This window comes from Aureobasidium melanogenum (genome assembly GCF_000721775.1).
Source record: "Aureobasidium melanogenum CBS 110374 unplaced genomic scaffold scaffold_16, whole genome shotgun sequence".
In the NCBI taxonomy this organism is placed as follows: Eukaryota; Fungi; Ascomycota; class Dothideomycetes; order Dothideales; family Saccotheciaceae; genus Aureobasidium; species Aureobasidium melanogenum.
In genome coordinates this window covers 498,083-520,434 of record NW_024470068.1, presented here as the reverse complement: position 1 = coordinate 520,434, position 22,352 = coordinate 498,083, and the positions used below count along the sequence as shown (strand labels likewise).

The window sequence follows — 22,352 nt, the reverse complement described above, 5'->3', positions numbered from 1 at the left end:
CTTTTGTAGCATAGCTTGCGCATTACTGTCGAGCAGTAATTTACTTGCTTCTCTTGTAAATCTTGCGGAGGAACTCCTCGAACACCTCCTTCTTGAGGCCTTCACTCTCGTCCACCTCGGCAATGTGTTTTCTGATATCGCCAACCTTCTCCTCCTCGTATGCATGGTAGACCTGGTCGAGTTGCAGCTCGTTGAAGAGAGCCTTGACCTTGGCTTCATCGTCCTTGTTCTTTCTTCCGTAGTGTTGCTCCAGAACGGCACGCTGCTCCTTGGTAGCGCGCTTCAGAGCCTGGTTTACCAACCAACTGCACTTGTTGTCCTGGATGTCGGTACCAATCTTGCCGAGAGTCTCAGGGTCGGCGTAGTTGTCAAGGTAATCGTCTTGAACCTGGAAATATTCGCCCATAGGAATAAGAATGTCGTGTGCCTGCTTGAGGTTCTTCTCGGTGGCCATGCCGCAGAAGTGCAGGGCCAGAGCGACGGGGAGGTAGAAGGAATAGTATGCCGTCTTGTAGATGACGATAAAGGTGTACTTCTCTAGACTGAAGTTGTCGAGGTCAACATGGTCCTCGGGGGCAGTCAACAAGTCACAGGCCTGGCCCAGCTCGGTCTGGAAGGTGACTTCGTGGAACAGCTCCATCAGATCGACGTAGTTCTTCTCTTGGCGGAAATACTTCTTGAGCAGGATGTAGATGGCGCTCTCGAGCATGAAAGCGTCGTTGATGGCGATCATGCCGACGTTGGGCATCAGGTACCAGCAGGGAGAACCACGGCGTGTCTTGGACGAGTCCATGATGTCGTCGGAAACGAGGAAGAAGGCCTGGAGCAGCTCAATCATCCAGCCGAGGGTAGCAGAGCGGAAGTACTCGTCGGTAGTAAGGTCGCGCTCGAGGAGCAGAGCCGATGTGTCGACAACCGACATACCGCGATTGCACTTGCCGCCAACAGTGTTGTGTTGAAGAGATTCCTCGAACCATTTGAGAGCCTGGGTGGGGAGGTTGTATTGTTTGCAGTGGGCGCTCAGGTCCTGGATGAGCTGGGGGAAGACGGACTCGAATTGCTTGAGAGTGGTAGGCATGATGGCGGTGGTGGAGCGAGGACGCAAAGAGTGGATGGGCTGCAGTCGCGGCGGAAGTATCGACAGGCTGTTCAGGATGCGACGATGACCTGCAGAGCGTAGTCTGGACAAGGAGTGGACGAGACGAGCAATGGCGACAAGGTGAACGAGTGAGGGTGCTGGAAACCAAAAGTCGTCCGATTTGTTTGGCCCAAATTGACCTCCGTCTTTCTCCCCTTGCGCCGCAGAAGCCAGAGCCCCACTACCAATCTCGACTCCCTCGTCTTACCGCGCGACTCAGTCGAAATTATCAAATTGTCCTACGCCTAGTCATCCTCGACCGCGACCAGGTCTTTTGTGCTAGAGCGGGCATACCCATATTGGTCTTGCTATCTCAGGACGTTCATGCTGTCTGTACTTTTGTGAAACATAAACATCAACAAAACAGTTCTGGCCAAAGCCAACCATTACTCCGACGTCTCCGTCCGACATGGCTGCTCTGTCCACTGAACAGACATTGCAACTACGAACTCAATTGCATCAAGCGGTAGTCGCATGTAACGATCGCTGCTTGTACCGTTCTGCAAAATGGTGCGTCCATCTGCCTGACCTGAATCCTGTCTCTGCTAAGACAACAACCAGGGCTGCAGAACTTCTCAATGCCTTTCCAGACTCAGACCATCATCTTGATTCTACTTACGATACAGAACCGAACTCGCCGAATGGCCAAGACGATTCATGGTCTAGTTTTCAATTTTCACAAGACTCGCACGAGGCCCGACTAGAACGGAGAGAGTACCCAAAGTTTCTCATGGCCAAATCTTTCTTCGACTGTCGTGAATTCGATCGATGCGCTGCTACTTTACTACCTAGTCTGGTTCCACAACAGCCGGTTACGAGAAATGCCGCAAATGCGACAAATGCTGCCGCAAGGTCCAAGTCGAAACCACCAGTTTCGTTACCGGGCTTACCACAGCTCAGCCAACGTTCTCTTTTTCTTGCCTTGTATGCAAAGTACATGGCAGGCGAGAAACGCAAGGAAGAAGACAGTGAGATGATTCTAGGCCCCACTGATGGTTCCGTCACGTTGAACAAAGAGCTCAGCAGGATATCCAGCATCCTTGATGAGTATCTCAGCGCTCGAGGTGGTCTCCAAAGTACACACGAATCACAAGGCTTCTTAGAATATCTGTACGGTGTTGTCCTGTTGAAAGGCAAGAATGAGGCACTTGCAAAGGCGTGGCTTCTCAAGAGTGTCAACCAATGTCCATGGAATTGGGGAGCATGGCAAGAACTTGCGGACCTGTTGAATTCGGCCGAGGAGGTCAGTATCCAAGTCCTCTTCTTCTGCAATGCACTGACAGAATGATTCAGCTCAACGAAATAACCGAACACCTGCCACAAAATATCATGACCTTCATGTTCCACATCTACTGTAGCCAGGAGCTCTTCCAATCCACGGAAAAGGTCTACAACGAAATCAACCAGATTAGCAGCATTTTTCCCAACTCAGCCTTCTTGCAGACTCAGCGTGCTCTCCTGCATTATCATTCCAAAGGTGGGCAAACTCGCACGCGCTGTTGTCAGTCCTATCTTATTGACTTTGTCTGCAGAATTTGAAGAGGCCGATGGATTGTTCGCCGACCTTCTCTTGCGGCAGCCTTACCGATTGGATTCGATGGACTCATACTCAAACATCCTGTACGTAATGCCATCAAGACCAAAGTTGGCACATCTTGCGTCTGTCGCGTCAGCCATCGACAAATTCCGACCGGAGACGTGCTGCATCATCGGAAACTATTATTCTCAGTGTTCAGAGCACGAAAAGGCGGTCATGTACTTCAGACGAGCTCTCACTCTGGATCGCCAATTTTTGTCAGCGTGGACTCTGATGGGCCACGAGTACATCGAGCTCAAGAATACGCAAGCAGCCATTGAAAGCTACAGACGAGCTGTGGACGCCAACAGGAAGGATTACCGAGCGTGGTACGGTCTAGGTCAGGGCTATGAACTCTTGGACATGCATTCCTATGCTCTGTTCTACTTCCAACGTGCGGTGGCTCTACAGCCATGGGATCCGAAGATGTGGATGGCCGTGGCCAACTCATTCGCCAACTGCGGCAGATTGCAAAATGCGATACGGTCATACAAGCGAGCTTTGGTTGCCGGTAGCTATCTTGACAATGGTGGTGGAGCGGTCAGCTTTGCCTCGTCAGCAGATCCGCTCGCTGGAGCAGTTGGAGGTACACTGGATCCTGAGATTCTTTACCAGATTGCTCTTCTTTACGAGCAGGACAACAACATGGACGAGGCATCTGCATACATGGAACTTACGCTGGCACAAGAGGAAGGGCCAGACGAGGAAGACCTGCCACCGGGGGCACCACTGTCCAGTGCCGGAGGAGGCATCGGTATCACACAAACAACGAGCAAAGCAAGATTGTGGCTGGCCAAGTGGAGCTTTGTCAAGCAGGATTGGCAGCGCGCGTCAGAATTGGCAAATGAATTGTGTCAAGATGGGGTCGAAGTGGAGGAAGCCAAAGCTTTGGTCAGAGATATAAGAGCCAGGTTAGAAGCCGATGGTCACTGAGAGGTCATCGACATGCTCTAGTTGATATCGAGACAATAGAATCATGGCAATGCCGAAATAGCCAAAAAAAATACATTCATGAAACGATCAAAAGTCGGATATGGAAAACAATGGGGAATTTACATAAGGGCCAGGACCAAGCTGCTGAGGACGCTCAGTCCAACAACAGTCCAGCCGGTGACCTGGACCTGCTTGTTGGTGATGCCCTTGCCCAAGTCCCACATCAAGTGTCGCAGACCGTTGAAGCTGTGGTAGGTGAAGGGGAAGCTGGCGACGAGCTTAGCCAAGATGGCAAGAGCGGCAGGCCATGCAGCAAAGGAAGCGGCAAGACTGGCGCTCTCAAGGTGCCAGCCAAAGGCAGGAGCGATGAGGTATGAGAGACCGAAGAGGTAGAAGGAGCCGGAGAGGGCAACGCCGGTGACACGATTGAGAGCAGAGCCGTACCAGGTGATCTGAGGCTTGTAGATGCCCAAGTGAGGCGAGACGGGGCGGTTCAGGCGTTGCTTGGCCAGGATTTGTTGCGAAGCCTCCGAGTCCGAGACGCTCTGGAAGGCAGCGTGTCTACAGACAGGACATGTGTGAGATTGATGACAGCTACAGCGGCGCGAGCGGACGCAATTCGTACCTTTGCTGAACCAGGCCGGCGGACGAAAGAAGCTGGGGAGTGCGCGAAGAGAGGAGCGAAGGCTGACGGACCGCCACTGCTATAATGTTAGTTCATGTCGCAGTAGGAACAAGCCAGGCAGACGTACAGCGGCGCGCTGTCTGCAGACCGAGTCTTTGAGCAAGCATTGTGATTGTTGTGTCGTCGTTGTCGTGAAGCCAAGTCCAAGTGCTGTATGAACATCGACTTCGGGAACCTCCAAGTCGAGTAGCCGAGGGACTCTGGTTGGCCAATCAGCGTCTCGCAGGAGTAAGCGGGCATGGGCGAGCCCCGGAAATCACCCAAATAAATTCTTCGACCCCTTCCGGCTTCTTTTCTTCCTTTCTCTTTTTAACATGGGACCTGGCATCCACCGCTTGGACTATTTCAGTATGATATACCGGTGTTCTTTGTTCGACATTCTGTCGGACCCCATTCCAGGTTTCTAGACCGAAACTGCCCGTCGTTAATCGCCCATTATGCCCGTGACCTCTGGCTCGGTGGGTTTCATATTCAGGGCCACATCCTTTTCTGTCCTCTCTTTTTTGCGTCTGCACGAGATTGCTACATCTCTTTCCATCTGGGCGTTTGACTTTTCATCCGATGCCTAGCATCAACCCGTACACCATTCGCGTGCGTGTGCGCTTCAGACTGAATATACTTTCTCTCTGCCCTCTCCGTGTGCCAAAGTATGTAGCGAGTGTAGCTGCAAAAACGCACAAAAGCACGAGGGAACAGAATAGTGCCCACTAGGAAGCGACAACCTATCTGCTCTCCCTGGACACATGCAACAAACAATTGTGTCTTTTGACGGTGTGTGTTTTGCTCTTCGCTACGGTTGGAGTGGATGACAGTTGCAGAAGCACACGGGGCGGACAGACACGTCTCACCGGATATGTCTGTAATTTTGGTGGCATCTTCGAGCTGCTGTGATCTCCAGGTAATGCAGGCGTGCATATCCGCATCGCGAATTCATGCTAGTTCCTACGATCAAGAATTTGCGGCTCTCAATTCTATTCCTTGAGCTTAATACAACGGTAACTGGCTCCAACCTCGCACACAACTTTACCGTCATCTGCCGAAACCCTCATCGGCTGCTTATACCCGTTGGTGAAGACAACTGATGCTCCCCCTTTATTTGGTCAAACCTTGTACTGCCGTCAACATCTAGCGGAAGGTTCTTTTCACTGCCGTCAACATCAAAGCTGCGCCAGATTTTAGATCTCAAACAGGACAACTAATCGGTGCCTAGTCGGCACTGCTACCAGGTTGTTCAATCTAACCGCAGTATGACATTACCACGCAGTGCGGGCTTGATGAATTTGTAGCACGTACGTGATGATTGTGCAGCGTCCATCATTGGCCTGTACCAACTTCTTTCGGTGCCAACGCTCCGTCCACCAGCCGCATTAGCGACGCAAAGATTGTTGAAGAACATGTGTGCCTTGCGGTGGCGGTGTCTCGGCTAGACTAAATCGTCGCATCCTCAGGTACATCTTTGTTCCATGCTGAATGTACTTCGTTACGTGTACGTTGTCGTGCTTCATCTCATTCGAGTTTAGGACCTCTATCATGTTGACTAGTCAACCTTACTGATAGCCTATGATCTCTGGAGGGCCAGCAACAGCGGCTCAAGCGGTGGTGTGGTAGCTTTTGGGACGCATCCTGCGGTTGTTGAAACGATGACTTCTCACTTCTCACGGATGACTTCGGCTGACATTCTTGGGGCTGCCGTTCGTCATGCGGTTACATCGAAGAGGATCAATCAGTAGCTGAGTCTCAACCCTTACTAGTCGTTATGGGAATGGTAAACATGTTCTTTTCGGCCTGGAGCTGGCTAATTTGCTCATCCTGCGATGTACACCCTCCCATCGACCATTTCCTTATATCTGAAGTACCTGCGAATTGATAGAAAGTCTAACCAGAATTGACTTTCCACGAGTGCTCAAGCTCCTGGCATATAGAGCCAAGCTTATGGAGTCCTAACGGCACTTTGTCGAGTCCAAACTTTGTCGCAACGGATACGTGGTGAGGTACCTGTGTATCCGAGTTGAAACCCTTTGACCGTTCCTCAAACATTTGAAGGATCCCACTAGGAAGAATCCGTTTGTTCACTACCGCCGAAGGATGATTTCAAATAATCTTCAAGGCACCGTGAGTTGAAAGGCAATGACCTCACCTTAAGTTGAGCTTCTCCACTGGATCTCCTCGCAAACTGCTGTCACCTAGAGTTTTGCACGTTGTTGAAGGCTCTTACTGCTTGACAGCTCCGTTATACAAATGAAAGCGGCGTGGGGCTGACGTGCTTCGTGTGGATGGAAATCCTCAACCCCCCCAGAACAACACGATCTGTTCTCTCGTCTGTCCATGGGAAATTCATCACCTGATTACGTGGAAAGATGACACGACGGATGAGAATGATGCAAACAGCTAGTCAGACCTGATCCTAAGGAAAGAGATGGCGAGGGACTAGCCATTTTTGAACTGTACCAGTGATAGGGGATCAAGACTGACTACCCAGGTCGTCGGAAACGCCCAATGGTGACACATAGATACAAGTACTGCAGGGCTCATGAGTTTCCAGTGTCTGGATACGGGGTCCGGCTAAACATCTATTTGCTAGATCAAGTTCAACACGAGTTGTTTTGGTCAGGGTTGTTTGCGACTCACTATCGATCATGGCGACGGCGACAGGATCATAGGACCTATATGTTCCCCGACGGCCACGACTCGAGAGCCGTCGGCAAACGTCTCTACCAAGTGCTATTCGATAGAAACGGCGTGAATTTTGGTGCGGATCCGTCACAACTTCGCATGTGCATCTAACCCCACTAGCCAACTCTAATAGATTCGTTACGCACGTACAGGACGCAATTCTGCGACATCAATTGGCCAACTTGACAGATCATCGTGTCAATTGGTTATTCGCGTGTTGAAAAAAGAATACTTTTGGACATACTAGACAAAAATGCAGTAAAGATTCTGAGAATTGACGCCGGCATCTCAAGAGGAGAGCATCTAAGTTACCTATGCTGACACCGCAGGACGAGATTCGTAACCCACCAAGACACGGCTGGGGCATCATCTGGTACACCGAGCAAGATCGTTCTTGAAGCACAAGACGGTATATTGGCCGTATCCGCGCTGCACTACTCGTCTTTCCTCAATCGCTTGTCAAAGATGCACATGTCGGGGCTCGTGGACGTATGAAGCCTGACCCGCGTCTGCTTCACGCTAAGTCCAAGCAGAGATGTAACAATTCGATCGCGATGTGATGAGGCATTTAGTAACTTACTGATCCTGCCGACTGTTCGACAAAGCTCATTTGCGCTCAATTTCTCGGTCGACGATAGCGTGGTACAATAGACTACCTAGGGGCGAATAATATCTGTGTATGTTCTGTTCCTCTCGCTTGATCGATCGACCGACACGACTTTGTTTGTGGACAGACCATGGTCTAGAACGATATCTATCGGGAGACTACATCAGCAGTGACGAGGGGCGGCGGTCTGCAGAGCCATATGCAAGCCATTCCGATCCGTGACGGACTACTTGGCCACTATAATGTGCTGTCCCTGTTGAGCCAAGTGGAGAGGGAATCGACGACAGTGTGGAGGCGTGAGGCGGAAAAGCGTTTTATCTACTCGGAAGCTGGCCGACGGCCCTGGTGCTGAAACTGACTCGTCCGACGACTCCTCTTGCCCAGTGTGCCCTGTTTGTACGAAACTGTGCTGCCACTGGCCTGATCCATCCAAGCGGTAGTTTTGGTAAATTTGGTGAAGGCGGAGCCCATTCGCGGACGTGGTCGCTTTGAATTGCCCACTCAGACACTGAATTCAAAAACAGGAAGCGATCGAGACTATTAGCTTCAGACCCGCGCAAGGCGTTTGTTCGATCGGTCTCGGGAGTATCACCAACTGCCCGAACAGTCTCATTAGGGTCAGTTGCTGAGTGCCGGGGAAGGTGTGAGCCGGTCGCTGCACCTGCCCCATGTTTGATGCCGGCGTCGTCGAAATTTCGATCAACCCTGGTCCGGTACAAGCAAAAGATGACACTCGGGTCGTCTTTTCTTGCAGATGTTGCGTGGAAGCAATCTACATGCGTGATGTGTGCATCTTGCATGCCTTCCTTACATAAGCATGATTTTTTGCTTGAATAGGCAAATTCGTTTTCAGACAAGGGAAATCAGACAGAGCGAAGACGCGCTTTGCCCTGATCCCACCATCTGGCGGATCGGGTACGGTCTTGGTTCTTTGATCCTGCATCTGAAGGATCTAAACCCTCTCCACACCAGATCAGCATCACTCCCGTCTAGCGAACTTGGTCCCTATCGGTTTGTTCGTTCCCGCAAACTTTAATCATTCAAGTGGCGCATGCCTCTTAACGTCAGCTCCGCCGGCTATTTGTGACCAGCTTCTCGCGCACGGTATCATTTCATTGTCACCGTTGCTCCCTAACATCGTCCCAAGCCCCAAGCTCGGCTGTGATTTTGAGCTCCGCACGTAACTCGCCTCCAACCATTACATACATACGACTTGCCCTATTTCCCATGACCCTCCCTTTTTCAAATCAACATGCCATCAATTCCGGACCGCCTGCCGGCTTTCACGCCCTCGCGTCAAGGACAATCATGGGCGCATGACGAAACTAATCGCAGACCTTCCATGGTGCAAGCAGAGTCCTTGAGGCCAATGGAGCCTGCCAGCATGGGGAATGCACCGACGCCATACCTGCCTGCTAGGATTGGCGATTCAAATCAGCCGCGGCAACAGCTCCCTGGCCTTCAGGAACTCTTGAGTCCGCCATTAAGAACTGGTCCGCCATCATACTCGCCCAGCTGGCCTTCGGTCAACAACTCACAGTCCAGCTGGTCAGACAGTCGCGGGGTTTCCTCTAACGGCCAACACAAGCCAACCCAAGTCTTATCGGTTCCGTTCAATCCCACCCCACCACCTTTCCATCGCCTTTCTCTGGATGTCTCTCCAAATGATCGGTTCTCTCAATCCGCGTCAAAAGCTCCCATTGGTACCAGGCCTTCATTGCCAGCTCCACCGCCACCTCCCCCTCTTCGCAGAATTTCGGATTATCAGGGCCCATGCGTGCCGGATCAGCCAACTCAATCCGCGCCAGGCGTGGATGGCATGGTTCAGCCTCAATCACAGACAGCTTCACCTTATCGCGAAGACACCGATGGCGATATAGCTAGACGTTTGAATGCCACCCAAGAAATGCGAAATGCTCCTCCACCCAGTAACTACAGCCTGCAATGCGTAGGACAACGACATATACCTGGAGAGGGTCTGTGCTATGTATTCAAGGATGGTAGCACTTGCCCAACAATCATCGATGGAGAACCAGTAAATCCGCTCTGGGGAACAACCAAGGCAGGCAAGGCTCGAAAAAGACTTGCCCAGGCGTGCTTGTAGGTCGAAGAGGACGTTTGGAATAGGCAGCGACTGACGAACAAACAGAAATTGTCGTGAAAAGAAGATCAAATGTGAACCTGGAGAGAAAAGCTGCCTTCAATGTGAGAAGGCCAAGCGAGAATGCCACAGGTTTGCATCTCCGAGATCAGTCGCCAACTGTCTACTAAGGAACGAAAGCAGGCCGCCAGTCGCACAATCACAGGTCGAGCTTGTCAATAATACGACATTGGCGATCCCGAACCTTGCCCTGGGACGAGCTGAGTGGTCGAGTCAATCTTCCGGCAGCGTCGCTGTGGCCGAAGTGCCAAATCAAAAGCGCAGACGGTCAGCACAAGCAGCACAACAAGATGTCCTAAATCTACCACCTACATGGGGTCGTGAGATGTCGCCCCAGAGCGTCAAGAGACGCAAGTCTGATGGCTCTGCATCTTCCCTTGACGGGGCCGAAAGACAGCGCAAGGACAGCAAAAGAGTAGACCTCGATGATGTGATGAATCCCGTTCCTCGATCCGAAAAACTGGAGCCCTCGTCTTGGGACCAAGATCCATATCTGTACGACCCTGAAGCCACCATGCGCTTCCTGGAACTCTTTTTTGCGCAATCCGCTCGTGAGGTTAGCATAATGTTTCCTCGCGATGCTTTCACTCGCTGGGTACGACAATGTCGCGAAAAGTGTCAGAGAGAATGTATGGTGTTATATGCCGTTCTTGCTTTGGGTTCCATTTTTGCCCAGAATGAGTTTCACTCATTTGCCAAAATATGTGTGGATAGAGCTGGTCAAGCAGTGTCCCGCATTGACGGAAAGTTCAGCTTAACATTGATACAAGCTCGACTGCTTGTAGCTGGATACAATCATCTTATCGGCAAGGACAGTACAGGCTGGGATTTGAGCGGTTCTGCTCTGAGAGTCATCAGCGCAATGCGATTGAACAACGAAGAGGGATGTGGAGAAGATCTGGACGAGTTCACGCGACGATACTATAGCTTTTCGAGTGAGCAACTCAGGGAGTGCCGTAGGCGGACCTTTTGGACTGCTTTCCTTGTGGATGTGAGTATGCACGAAACTTCAAAGCGGGTATGTTCACTAACCTTGTCCAGCGATATCATGGCTTCTGTGGAGGATTACTTTGCGCTATACAACTTGAGGACATTCGGCTTCGACTTCCCTGCAACGAACAGATCTACGAAGAAGGGCTGGCTTCCGATGCACCAGTCTTTGACTGTTTCCAGCCAGGCATGGGACTGCAGTCGTTGGATCCAAAATCAAGCACACCAAGTCCTGCGGCACACATCATGATCATAGCTTCTCTCTGGACGGATGTGACTAAACTAATCTTCCGCCGACCTCGACAGACTGTAGATTCGGGATCATACCTCAAAAGCCATGAATCATTACTGGGAGATATCCAGGCCAAGCTCTTTGACTGGAAATCATCACTACCCCTTCACCTGCAATACAGTCGGCAAAGACTTGTCGAGGCGACTCGTCATGGATACGCTGGTAGTCTTATTGCCATGCATGCTTTATATCATGTCTCGTAGTTGAAGGCAGCACGAAATGCACACCACGAGCTTTTATCGCCTCAAACGACATCGCGGCAGATCAGAATTGCACATACCAACGCCATTCAACTGCTCGAGATGGTCTGTGATATACGAAGCACGAAACCTCACGGATCAGGCAAAGGCCAGGATCCGATCAATTTGCTATCGCCTTTCTTCGCATATGGCATAACCGCAGCTATTGACACACTTAGTGCTGGAGGCCTGAGAGAAGAACTTGGACACACCATGAAGCTTATCAACGACAGCATAGCCACCTTACACAATCTTGGACAATTTTGTGCCAGCGCAAAAACTCAGGCTAAACAGGCTAGCAAAAGGATGGCACTCATTGAGGTTCGGGCAGCTGAGAGCTTCAAGGCAACAGCAGTGGTAACAGCTCCCCGGGCAACCAACGGAGGTGAGACTGAGAATTGTTGGAGGATCAGCGAACCGATGGAGCAGGTTCTCACGTTGCAGCAAGATGTATGCTATGGAACTTCTCCTGCCATTTACTTCAAGGCGCTGAGAGAAGGACGTTGATGGATGCACGAATTTTCAAAACATTTTCACATACAATGCTTCGAAACGACCATCAATCGACGCAATTTCTCTCCCAATTGTCTACCCCAGATCCCGGCAGTCTTTCGCTACAGCCATGTATGACTCGTGTTGATACATGAACGAAAACGACGACTGTTGTTATCCCGGCAAGTCTGTGTATTGTGAGACTGACAAACGACTGGCAATGCTCGGTCTACGTGACTCTACTTCTGCCCCAGCAGAAAAGTGCAGCTGGACAGGGTTCAGTGCTTTATTGGTCCACGGTATCCAGGCATATATGAGACCCGGGGCTCAAACCCTAAGTACCGAGGCTGCATTGCATGAAGAGTGTAGTGCATTTGGTTAGACAAGCTTATGATGTCAAACTGGGGCACACAGAAATGCAAATTGCATTACTGTTTGCAATTCAATGGAATCCTGCCGTCGACATTGGGCAGTGCGCTTGGCCGGATATGTGTGGGCGGGCGAAGAGACAGCATGATACAACGTAGTGATACCATGGTCTTTCAGCCACACTGTTTCCTCGGAAATGCAAGCACTCGTGTTTCAGCGAGCATTTCAGGAGACACAGGAAGCATGCAAGTCTCAACTCATCCACTAAAGTACATCTTGAGTCGTTCGTGGCATTGATCGTGATGCCCCATCTTCAACGCATGCTGCTGTATCGAAAATTAGCAAACGCACCAATCTGCGGCTGAGTCAACAGTCGCGGAGATGCTCGCCCATACTCGATACTTTCTTGGCTGCAACCGTCCCCCGACCCTGCTCTTACGCGGCTATTCTACACAGTGCACAGAGCCAGTTCAGCTTGTGTGATCAATTAGAGAAGCAACGAAGGCGTTGAGACCCGTCCGGCAGTAGGCGTTCCAAAGAAAGGGGACAACAGAAAAAAAAAAAAGAAAAGGCAAGAGCTTTCACATGATTGGCCAAAGTGCCAACTAAGATTCGCGAAGATGACCGTTTGGACTTTGTCCAACAAGATAGTGTCGCCGACTCAAAACGGCCCGGGCCTGTGTACCGGGATCGTGTGCGTCTCACGCTAAAGATTTTAGAGCAAACCTTACTATAGGTCTTGGGTAGCTACTAGCACCGTAGGGTAACCGTCGACTTTGTGCCTATGCCGACATTAAACGGCGGCGACCTTTCTCCGAATGATACAATGACCATGACACATGACAAGAACTCTCAAGGGGCTCGCACTTCTATCACAAGGTAGCTTCATCATCGTCCCAAATCAACACAGTTATCACGACAAATCTACTCGACTTTAAGAACCGCAGCGGTGACCACGTCTCATTGCGACGGACCACTGCAGGTCAATAGCTCGATGACAGAGGAGTCCACTCCGAACTTCTCCATCCCGCCATCCTAGCATGCTCTCCAATAAGCAGTCAATACATGCGGAAATTACTTCTGCAGGAGCTCTCGATCGGTTGTGGCATGCTCCCTCCAATGACACCACGTACTGCCCATCAGCACTCCTCTTAACGAAGGATCAAGGTACATCTAAGAACGTGTGCGCTCGGCAATGGCTGGTTTTGGATGGAGATGGAGGATCTCTTGTCGGCTAGGCGCGCCTGTACAGAATAGTTGGCTCGTGGGACCATCATCATGCTCATTCGAACTGCCGCATCGCGTGATGGAGCGAAGCCTCTAGGCTGAAGCAGGCAGGTGAACCAGAGAAGAAAACAGGGTAGCGAGACATCTACAAGTATCGGTCACCACATGGCTTGCAGACTGCTCTATTCGAATTTGGTAACACCTTTCCAGCCCGCCGCCATAACTACTGACCATACAAAGAGTGCTACAGCCCTCATGCACGTTGAATTTGCCACCAAGATAGAAAGAACCGTATCAATGCAGTATCCAAGACCTTGGGCCCTAGAGAACCCTGCGCTCAACAAGAGCAATCTGCGCTTTCGATGATACGCCGAAAACAAAACACATTCCAGCCTCTTCCTCAAGGATTGATCTTCGCTGCAATGCAGGAATTCGTATTGTACATTGCGTGAAGATCGATCTTCTTTAATGATGCAAGCCTCGTCAAACGTCTTGGCTGGCTACCTGCCTGTCGGGTGTGTGAGAGGCATGTCAATCATATATTGCCCTAGCGAGCTCATTCGGCTGTTCGTGTATGTGGTGCGCACAAGCAAATCTGCCAAGGTGCTGGATCGTATGCCGTAATAGGTGAACCCCACCGAGCAGTACCCAGAGTCCCAGACATCCAGCGCACCACGCTCGAATAGGCAGTTGCGTGCTCAGCTCAGGGTTTGGACTTGAGAAGTGAATGACTCAGGGAACATTGAACGAGTAGTTGTCATCGGCAAAGCAAGAAAGTAGGGCCCAGCGGATTGGGTGTGCGTCTGATGTATGATTCATGTTCAATATTGAGAAGAGCACTAAAGAGTCACTGAATGTGTCAGCTGGTGAGCTCACGAATTTTGCACCGGAGATGTCACAAGCAATATCGGTCAAACCGATTTCGACGCAAATTGATGCAGAATGTCACTCGACGATGTTCAAGTGCCCCAAACGACAACACTGCCATCCCCTCCAGCACTAGCCCACTCCTTTCTCAACTGGTTCCATGCTACCGAGTTCACCACATCTCTCTTCGAGGACATGGAGACAACAGCTTTGGACCCATCCGTCAGAGCGGGGTTAGAATGCTTGAGCTTGTGGCTCAAGTTGCCAGTCAGCAGATCCCAGACGTATATGTGTCCGTCTTCTGAACCAGAGATGGCCAGACTGTCTCCTGCAGCCAGGGTAGATCGTAGTCTGTAGTTCTCGTTCTTGAAATCCGGTTGCCGGAACGCCTGCAGCAATTTGCCGTCCCTTTTGTCCATGAGGCGCAAGGTCGAGTCCAGGGTGCTGGCGAGATAGGAATCATTGTTGACGGTTGGTGTGACGGAAGTAATGGGATGACCAAGCACATCCTGGTCGATAACACCCATCCTCACATCATAACATCTAACCCTACCATCCACACTGCCTGCCATGATCTCAGCACCAGATACAGAGACAGAAGACACAGCATCCTTGGCCTCTGATAACGTCATGATGGGCTTCTCGCTCCGTTGTTTGCAATCCCAGATCTTGACGGTCGAATCAAAGCTCCCAGTCACCACAAGAGAATCTCCTTCGCCAGCAAAGGCGCAAGCGTTTATGCGGCCAGCGTGACCACTCCATCGGCGCAACGTCTGGTGTGTTGCAACGTCCCATAGAAAGACGGTCTTGTCGCCGCCTACACTGATGAAGCGATCATTGTCTTGGGCGACGCTCAAATCGTGCACTTCGTAGCCGTGGGCGCTGTACCTCTGAACTTCGAGGCCAGTGGCAGGGTTGAAGAGGCGGATCTGTCGGTCGGTGCTGCCGGTCAAGAGCTGCGACGGTGGTCAGGCGTGAGCGATCGTGTAGCGGGTGGTCGTGTCGAGACGTACGTATTGGCCTGTTCCGGCGCTGTAGCAGAGGGCGAGCACTTGGCCTGTACGTGCGCATTAGCCTAGGCGGTTATGGAAAGCACAGAATGAACCTACCATTGTGCCCTGTGAGTCTCGATATGGGTCGTGTAGGGAATTGCGCGCTCATCACATCGTTGCTTCACATGTCAGAGGACAAGATGCACGCTGAGCTCCAGCTCCGCAGATACGCCCATCATCGCGTGCTGGTCCGACAACCCTGGCCCCACGACCGAGCAGCCCATATCCCTATGCCATGAAATATTAACAGAAGATATCATTGTCATCTGTCCCATGAAGATGTATCCTAACAGTAGCAGACATGTTTTATTGTAGTAGGTCATCTACCCAGGCACTTGATGGAATCATTTCATCGAGCGTACTTGCCGTGCATCGTAGCAGTATTCACGCACCAAGCAAGGTTGCAAAGAACCAATATTTCGTTTACCGAGCAGCCCTTGTTGAATTCGAGCTAGTTGACAAAATTCAAAAAGAGAATACTTGCGTTCTTGACCCTCAAGCAAAAAGACTAAGCCTTCTTTACCAAAATTTCCAGCCCCCGCCCGACGCCTTTGCTGATTCGCGGTTTCTTCTTGAAGATCGTGCACTTCGCGATACTTCCTCTTTACTGCTACGACCAGCTTCTTTTGTGGAGCGGTAAGCTCCTTCCTCCAGCATCCTCGGCCTCGAGCTTCGACGGCTCTGATTGCTATCGTGTGCCCCTGAAGAGGCACTCGAGCTCGACTTGCTTTCCACATATGGCTTCTGGTACTTCAATCGCTGCGGTTCGTTTGTTGGTGGCTTTCGTGCTGTGGCTGCCGAAGAAACAGAGCTCAAGGGGTGTGGCGAGATCGCGCCTGGTCTTGCGAAATGTGTAGTCTCTGGTGTCAGCATGCTTGGCGCATGGGTTGATCGCGTGTGTTCTGACTCTTCATATATGGTAGTAAGCATAGGTATCGGTGGTGGTAGTCGGTTATCATCAGACGGCGCTGGCAGGTAATGAAGTAAGTCTTCTTCGATGTTGATCGGTGATGTGGACCTGGTCGATTTCTGAGAACCCTTCTGTTCGTCCGTCCAGAACCCTTGCTCGTTGTATCCTTGTTTGAGGCTTTCGTTTATACGATGGCTGGCAGAGACAGATTTGTGCGATGAGCGTTTGTGCGATCTTGATGTTCGCGACATCTTCGAGTGATGTGAAGACGTTGACGGTTGTTCCCATTCCGCAGCTTGTCCCCATTCGTCGACTTCTGGTCCTGTATAGTGAGAAGCAGGCCGCTCAGAATGCTCGTCGATTATCCATTCGGCGGTTGCTGCTTCTGGGGATGGATTGTTCCACTCTTGATCTTCACCTACTAACTTTCGCGAAGCCAACTGAGTAGACTGTCGAGTGGTCGCCGTTGATGGTCGGCTTGCCTTTGATTTGGATGAAGATGAGCGTGACGAGGGCAATGGCACGCATCGAGCCGATTGGCTCTGGCCAGATGTTCGTGTCCTCTCCGAGACGGTTTCGTGGACGCGGCTATTGATGGTCTTCATGGCGCTATCTGAATGTACCGACAAAGAGCGTGGAGGTGGTTTGTATCCTTCAGGTAATGTTTGTTGACCCGTGGACCGAACCAAGAGTGAGGCATCACTTTCTGCGTCTGTCCGGCGCGAGGGTACATCCTTATGGTGCTTGAAAGCCTTGGATGATGCAGATGTGAGTTCTCCTGAAGCGACAGAATCATGACTCGAGGATGAGGGTCGTGAGCATTTTGTCGAGATAGAGTACAAGGAGTCTTTTGGAACCTTCCAGTTGTAATAGGCCTCTTGCTTTGATCCTTTTTGCTTGCTCAGTGACACGGTGACAGGTCGAGAGTCGTCCTGATATTGCTGTTCTTGTTGCGAAGATTCACTCAATGTGACGACGCGGCTCGATGACATGCGAGAGGTTCTTGGGAGGGAAATGGCAGACGCACTGGACGGTGAATTGTTGACTGTTACAGTGGAAGAGATGGATGACGAGTGAGAGTCGGAATTTGCTTCAGGCGGTTCGGTGAAAGTGATTGGAGAAATCGGTCGAGATGATACAATGCAACGTGTCGACAGAGACGATGGCGGAGTCACTACTGAACCCTCCACCGACTCGTCCGAGACTATGATAACCTCATTCTGTGAAGAAGTAGGGGATGAGCTTTCTGGAAATGATTTGGACTGACGCGAGATAGCACGTGACGGGCTCTTACTAGGACGTCTGCTGACAGATATGCCAAAATCGTGCAAAGAGCTAGCAGGCTTCTCTGGAGGCAGTAGACGTGATCTGGACGAGTCTGTGGTTGGAGCAGGAGAAGAGTTTGGGAGGGCCCCGGACATCTTGACAGAGCTATGAGCCATCGAAGAGATTGTCGTGGACGAGTCGACAACAAAATCGGTGAGAGTTGGTTGTCCTGCTGTGTGCGGCTTGGTTAGCGCTGCGTTTAGAAGTTTACACTGAAAGCTGCATACATTTGTTCTTATGTCTCTGGTCGTGTTTCTGGCTGGATGCTGCCTGATTGGCAGTCCAGTACTTTACATCCTCCCGGCCTGAGGCGTCTTCAACAAGCGTAGTTACTTGCGACTCACGAACGTCGCCAGACTGCGAGGCAAAGTGCAGTGGTCTTCTGATCTCCTGTATAGCTTCCTCGCCATTCTTGCCTCTGATGCGGATCTGGAAGGTACGAGAGTGAGCGGCTGTCGTCGAAGAGTTATGACTTCGGTCATCTGTCTGAGAGGACGTTTCTGATTCTCGGCGAGGTTGAGGGCGAGATGGCTTGCGCAGCACAAATGGGTTGCTCACGACAACGCTATCACCGTCCTTGCTGCGAATGCGGAAGCTGGGCGAAGGGCGTCGTTTTCCATGGGATGGCGGCTTGGTTGATGTCTGGCGCGATCGACGGTGCTTCAGATCAGGCTTTGATGGCCTTGATGTTTTGCTGACGTATCGCGTGTGCTCAACAGCTCCGTACTCTGTGAAACACCTGTCGTCAACAGCGCTGCGTGTGTCTCCTGGTTCGACGTAGTGTTGATAGTCTACTGGAGGCGGTGCCGCATAGCGACCAGACACCCACGCGTCCGGGGCATTGGTAAGAGTCTCGAAGCTGTCGTCAATTGCAGAACCTTGGATGCTGCCAGTCATGTTGATGATCTCTGGCCAAAAAAAAGTCAAGGTGAAGATGATGGTAAGAATTTACGAGATGTGGAGGCCGCAATCAGTGATGAGATGAGACGCGGAAAATTGGTGGTTTGGGTGACAGAAGTGGAAAGTGCACAACACACAAAAGTGAAGTGCGTCAACAGTAAGAGCAAACTTCCAATAATCATTAGGGCATCAGGGCAGTAGGATATTTGTGATAAAGAAGCAAGAGAGAATCACAACTTTGCCTTCTCTTTCAGCTTCTCATTCTCCCAGCTCTTCTTCGCCCACACGCCGTTGAGATAGCTCCAAGATCCGGAAGCAACAGCCAGCGGCGGGCAGAGTAAGAGTAACCATGACCACCAGGACGGAGAGCCCGCTCTGACAACTTCCATGACTCTATCGACCTCACGTCTCAGCTGTTCCTGGTCGCCATCATTCCAGACAACAACTCCGGCCTTCTCTCCTCTGCGCAGGCACCGCGCAGCCTTGTCTCTGACGTCCCACTGACTGGCGACTCTGTTTCGTGCATCCTCTTCAGTCAGATGCGCATCCCGAGCAAGTAGCCTCTGCATCTGAATCTCAGCATCTTTGACTGCTACCACCATGATGGTTCCACAGAGCGGCTCCCAACCACTCTCGAAGAGCAAGGGTATATCCAAGACGCAGGCCCAGTGGCCTTTGAGGTATGCTTGAAGCATCTGCCTGTAGATTTCGCGACGGACAGCCGGGTGCACGATGCTGTTCAGAACCTTCCTATCCGACTCTTTACCCTCACCAAAGACTCGACGTCCTAGCGCTGGCCGGTTGAGCGGTCTGCCTTTGCCATTCGGTCCGTTCTCACCACCTGTAGAGGGGTCTGCCGGAAGCAAGAGATCAGGTGTTGATGGACCAAAGTGCGAGACGATTTTGCTATAGCCGGCTGTTCCTGGTTCGACGACCTGACGTGCAATCAGATCTGCGTCGACGATAGGTAGCGAGTATGGATGCGCTGATAGGATTCTCGAGACGGTAGACTTGCCAGTGGCGATACTGCCGGTGAGACCGAGGAGGAGCATCTTGGTGTCTATAGAATAATGCTTTGGTCTTGTACGCAATGACAAGAACAAGCAGAGTAGATGTTCTGGCAGGAGACCTCGGAACTGAGCTTCAGTCTTGGCGTGCGTCGTGCTTTCTTGGTCTCGGCCTTCCTTCCGTTTCGAGAATGCAATTCTATAGTCAATCAACATCTCCCTTGCTACGTGGCATCTCAAAGAACATTCACCCAATACAACAAGGCTCATCGAGCATTTCAATCATCGACAATGCCGGGCTCAATCGCTGTGATCGGTTCGTTGAACATTGATTTCATTACCCGCACTCCTCGCGTGCCGGCAGGAGGTGAGACACTTGAAGCCAGTTCTTCGGATACTGGCTTTGGCGGAAAGGGTGCAAACCAAGCGGTAGCATGTGCCAGACTATCTCGCAACAGTGATGGTTCAACTCCTGCCGATAGCACACCCATCAAGGTCAGCATGGTCGGCTTTGTCGGTGAAGACTCGTTCGGTTCAGATTTCATTTCTGCTATGAAGGATACCTTCATTGATACCACTCATATTCAAAAAGTTGCCGGTCAGAAGACTGGAATTGCCAATATCATTGTTGAGGAGAAGACTGGCGAAAATCGAATTCTCTTCTGCCCGAACGCCAACTTCTCTGGAGCTGGAGAAGTGAAGGACTTGGTGCCTGAAGATGCAGACGTCGTGGTTTTCCAACTGGAGATGCCTCTTGCTCAAGTCGTGCACAATATCAAGCTTGCTCACTCCAAGGGCAAATATGTATGGCCACCTGCTATTGACCAAAGTTACATGCTGACGTCTGATCAGGTCATCATGAATCCAGCACCCGCACAAAAGTTGCCCGAGGATTTGTATCAGTACATCGACTGCCTGATCATGAACGAGAGCGAAGCGGACATCCTCCGGGAAGCCAAAGAAGAGCTGAAGGACGAAGATCTGCCAGAAATCTGCGAGGCCTTCTTTAAACGTGGTGTTCCCGACATGGTCGTCATTACTCTTGGAGCCAAGGTACAGGAACCGTGAATGCTTTGTCAATCAACGCTGACATAGAGATTAGGGCGTTTATCACTCAACCAAGTCTCGAGGTTCGGGACACACACCTGGTCGCAAGGCGAAGGTTGTCGACACCACCGCCGCTGGTGACACCTTTGTTGGGGGTCTCGCTGTTGAGATTGCAAAGAATGGAGGCAAGACTCCTGAAGCTCCCCAGAAGATAATAGAATTCGCCAACTCCGCTGCAGCACGTACTGTGGAGAAACCTGGAGCCATGGCTGCTATTCCCTGGTTCAACGAGTTACAATCAACCATTTAGCTTCGTCCAAGATCTGATCGAACCCAAGAACTTATCATGTAGTCGACAATCACAAATACAAACTCGAGCGAGGAAGTCCCCATTCATCAAATGCTGGTGAGGCACCAACATCCAGTCTGGGAGCACCTGGCCTACTTTAGGCCATCTGTTCCTGTTCAAGTTTCACGACAAACCGGAAAGAACTCTTGTCTCCGCAAACCCTTCGAGACAAGACATCAAGTTTCTTCTGGGACGAGACTCGTGACCCTAACATGTTTGCTGCCTGGAGCCACGACAAAACTTGATAGGCCGAACAAAGCCAAGTGAGACATAGGTCAACACGTCTGGTTCGGAGCGGGTTGACACACATAACGTTATAATGTTGGAAAGTCAGCTTACAGCACATGCTCGTTACCGGATCGTGAACTTCCCGACTTTCATACCTCCGAGTCTCGACTACACAAGCTTGCTTTTCCGACCCAATCCCAGATCGTCCCGCTCAACCTCGAATTGCTTACTCCATCGCTGAAGAAGTCGACCAGTATGGTACAACGAGATGACTGGGGCAGAAATTCCTGGTCTAAACAGATAGTAGAGTAAGCTACTTTCAGTGTGTCGTCGATGGGCCCCCACTGATACTAGGAAGCCATATAAAGATGAGATCATCCGGCACGATACAGCTTCGATCCGTTCACGGTACTGTGCAATCTGTCAACAAAGCACTACTATGCTATTTCTCACACTACTACGCTGCAGCGTTGAATGGCCGATTTGCCGAAGCTAGTCAGGAGATCTTCCGTGTCGACCTCTCCGGCAAGCAACTTCACGTGTTCATCAACTGGATATCCACCGGCAAACTCGAGCTTCAACCATGGGAACGAGAAGATCGTGTGAAGCTTTACATCTTTGCTGATTTGGTTGACATCTTAGCTCTCCGTCGCCAAATCATGACCGAGAAAGGGAGAATGGAAAGATACCGTGAAGTGGGCGTGGTCATGTCTCATCTCCCAAGCAATTCTCCATATCGCAGGCGTACGGTTGACTATTATGCGAACCACTGGAAGCCCGAGGACGATATATACGACCCTATCAGTTCTCTAGAGATCACAATTCACCGTACGTTTCTCTGTGAGGTCGTACAAAGCGAAGCTCGAGCGAAGGTCAACAGACATCCTGGGTGTCCTTGCTGTGCCAACGTGTGTAACTTTCACGAACATGAAAGTGAGGAAGAATGGCATGCGAGTACGCATCATAAAACTCCGCTCAACTCTTGTTCGGGTGACTGACTGGCGAAAACATAGCTTGCGGGCAGCTGCGAAACACGAAGAAGCCAGAGAAGCAGTACTTCGCTAAGCATGGTTGCTGATTGAGAGGGAAGCCCAAAACACATTTGGAAAAAGCTCGGAGCCTCGTTGTACAGTCGGAAACACACATTTGGCCATTTCCGCTTGACGTATTCCTTTATCTCGCATCACTTTGAAAGATTTCGTTATGAAAGCAAGTACATATATAGAACATGGTTATGCCTCCGCGCTCTCTATGGTCAATACATCCTTTTTGATGTACCACTTT

At 50.9% G+C, this 22,352-nt stretch overlaps 9 protein-coding genes across 9 annotated transcripts; 4 read left to right on the top strand and 5 right to left on the bottom strand.

The window, feature by feature from the left end:
• Positions 1-40: 40 nt before the first annotated feature.
• M437DRAFT_52753 (ERG20 farnesyl diphosphate synthase) lies at positions 41-1,078 on the bottom strand (the record flags this gene model as incomplete). Its single annotated transcript, XM_041022408.1, has 1 exon — positions 41-1,078. The coding sequence occupies one exon, from the start codon at positions 1,076-1,078 to the stop codon at positions 41-43; it is 1,038 nt and encodes a 345-aa protein (XP_040878276.1).
• A 469-nt stretch (positions 1,079-1,547) lies between these two features.
• On the top strand, positions 1,548-3,647 carry M437DRAFT_52719 (TPR-like protein; the record flags this gene model as incomplete). The annotated part of the gene is made up of 4 exons (XM_041022402.1): positions 1,548-1,648; positions 1,700-2,381; positions 2,432-2,615; positions 2,671-3,647. 4 exons carry the CDS (start codon positions 1,548-1,550, stop codon positions 3,645-3,647), a joined length of 1,944 nt encoding a protein of 647 aa, XP_040878275.1.
• Positions 3,648-3,766: 119 nt separating this feature from the next.
• On the bottom strand, positions 3,767-4,439 carry M437DRAFT_52480 (succinate dehydrogenase cytochrome b560 subunit; the record flags this gene model as incomplete). Its single annotated transcript, XM_041022364.1, has 3 exons — positions 3,767-4,208; positions 4,273-4,348; positions 4,400-4,439. 3 exons carry the CDS (start codon positions 4,437-4,439, stop codon positions 3,767-3,769), a joined length of 558 nt encoding a protein of 185 aa, XP_040878274.1.
• Positions 4,440-9,518: 5,079 nt separating this feature from the next.
• Positions 9,519-11,801, top strand: M437DRAFT_52799 (uncharacterized protein; the record flags this gene model as incomplete). The annotated part of the gene is given in 5 exon segments (XM_041022424.1): positions 9,519-9,712; positions 9,762-9,927; positions 10,177-10,764; positions 10,815-11,249; positions 11,265-11,801. The coding sequence occupies 5 exon segments, from the start codon at positions 9,519-9,521 to the stop codon at positions 11,799-11,801; spliced, it is 1,920 nt and encodes a 639-aa protein (XP_040878273.1).
• A 2,540-nt stretch (positions 11,802-14,341) lies between these two features.
• Positions 14,342-15,410, bottom strand: M437DRAFT_52569 (WD40 repeat-like protein; the record flags this gene model as incomplete). The annotated part of the gene is made up of 3 exons (XM_041022384.1): positions 14,342-15,205; positions 15,263-15,306; positions 15,359-15,410. 3 exons carry the CDS (start codon positions 15,408-15,410, stop codon positions 14,342-14,344), a joined length of 960 nt encoding a protein of 319 aa, XP_040878272.1.
• Positions 15,411-15,820: 410 nt separating this feature from the next.
• Positions 15,821-18,434, bottom strand: M437DRAFT_76804 (uncharacterized protein; the record flags this gene model as incomplete). The annotated part of the gene is made up of 9 exons (XM_041026687.1): positions 15,821-15,855; positions 15,889-16,019; positions 16,053-16,175; positions 16,209-16,362; positions 16,402-16,596; positions 16,630-16,693; positions 16,736-16,799; positions 16,839-17,730; positions 17,765-18,434. 9 exons carry the CDS (start codon positions 18,432-18,434, stop codon positions 15,821-15,823), a joined length of 2,328 nt encoding a protein of 775 aa, XP_040878271.1.
• A 233-nt stretch (positions 18,435-18,667) lies between these two features.
• Positions 18,668-19,489, bottom strand: M437DRAFT_52358 (CoaE-domain-containing protein; the record flags this gene model as incomplete). The annotated part of the gene is made up of 1 exon (XM_041022337.1): positions 18,668-19,489. The coding sequence occupies one exon, from the start codon at positions 19,487-19,489 to the stop codon at positions 18,668-18,670; it is 822 nt and encodes a 273-aa protein (XP_040878270.1).
• A 246-nt stretch (positions 19,490-19,735) lies between these two features.
• M437DRAFT_67615 (Ribokinase-like protein) lies at positions 19,736-20,801 on the top strand (the record flags this gene model as incomplete). Its single annotated transcript, XM_041024970.1, has 3 exons — positions 19,736-20,248; positions 20,297-20,497; positions 20,547-20,801. 3 exons carry the CDS (start codon positions 19,736-19,738, stop codon positions 20,799-20,801), a joined length of 969 nt encoding a protein of 322 aa, XP_040878269.1.
• Positions 20,802-21,487: 686 nt separating this feature from the next.
• M437DRAFT_19588 (uncharacterized protein) lies at positions 21,488-22,116 on the top strand (the record flags this gene model as incomplete). The annotated part of the gene is made up of 2 exons (XM_041018990.1): positions 21,488-22,022; positions 22,082-22,116. Coding segments are annotated over 2 exons (570 nt in total), but the record flags the coding sequence as incomplete, so codon positions are not given.
• Between the last annotated feature and the right edge of the window lie 236 nt (positions 22,117-22,352).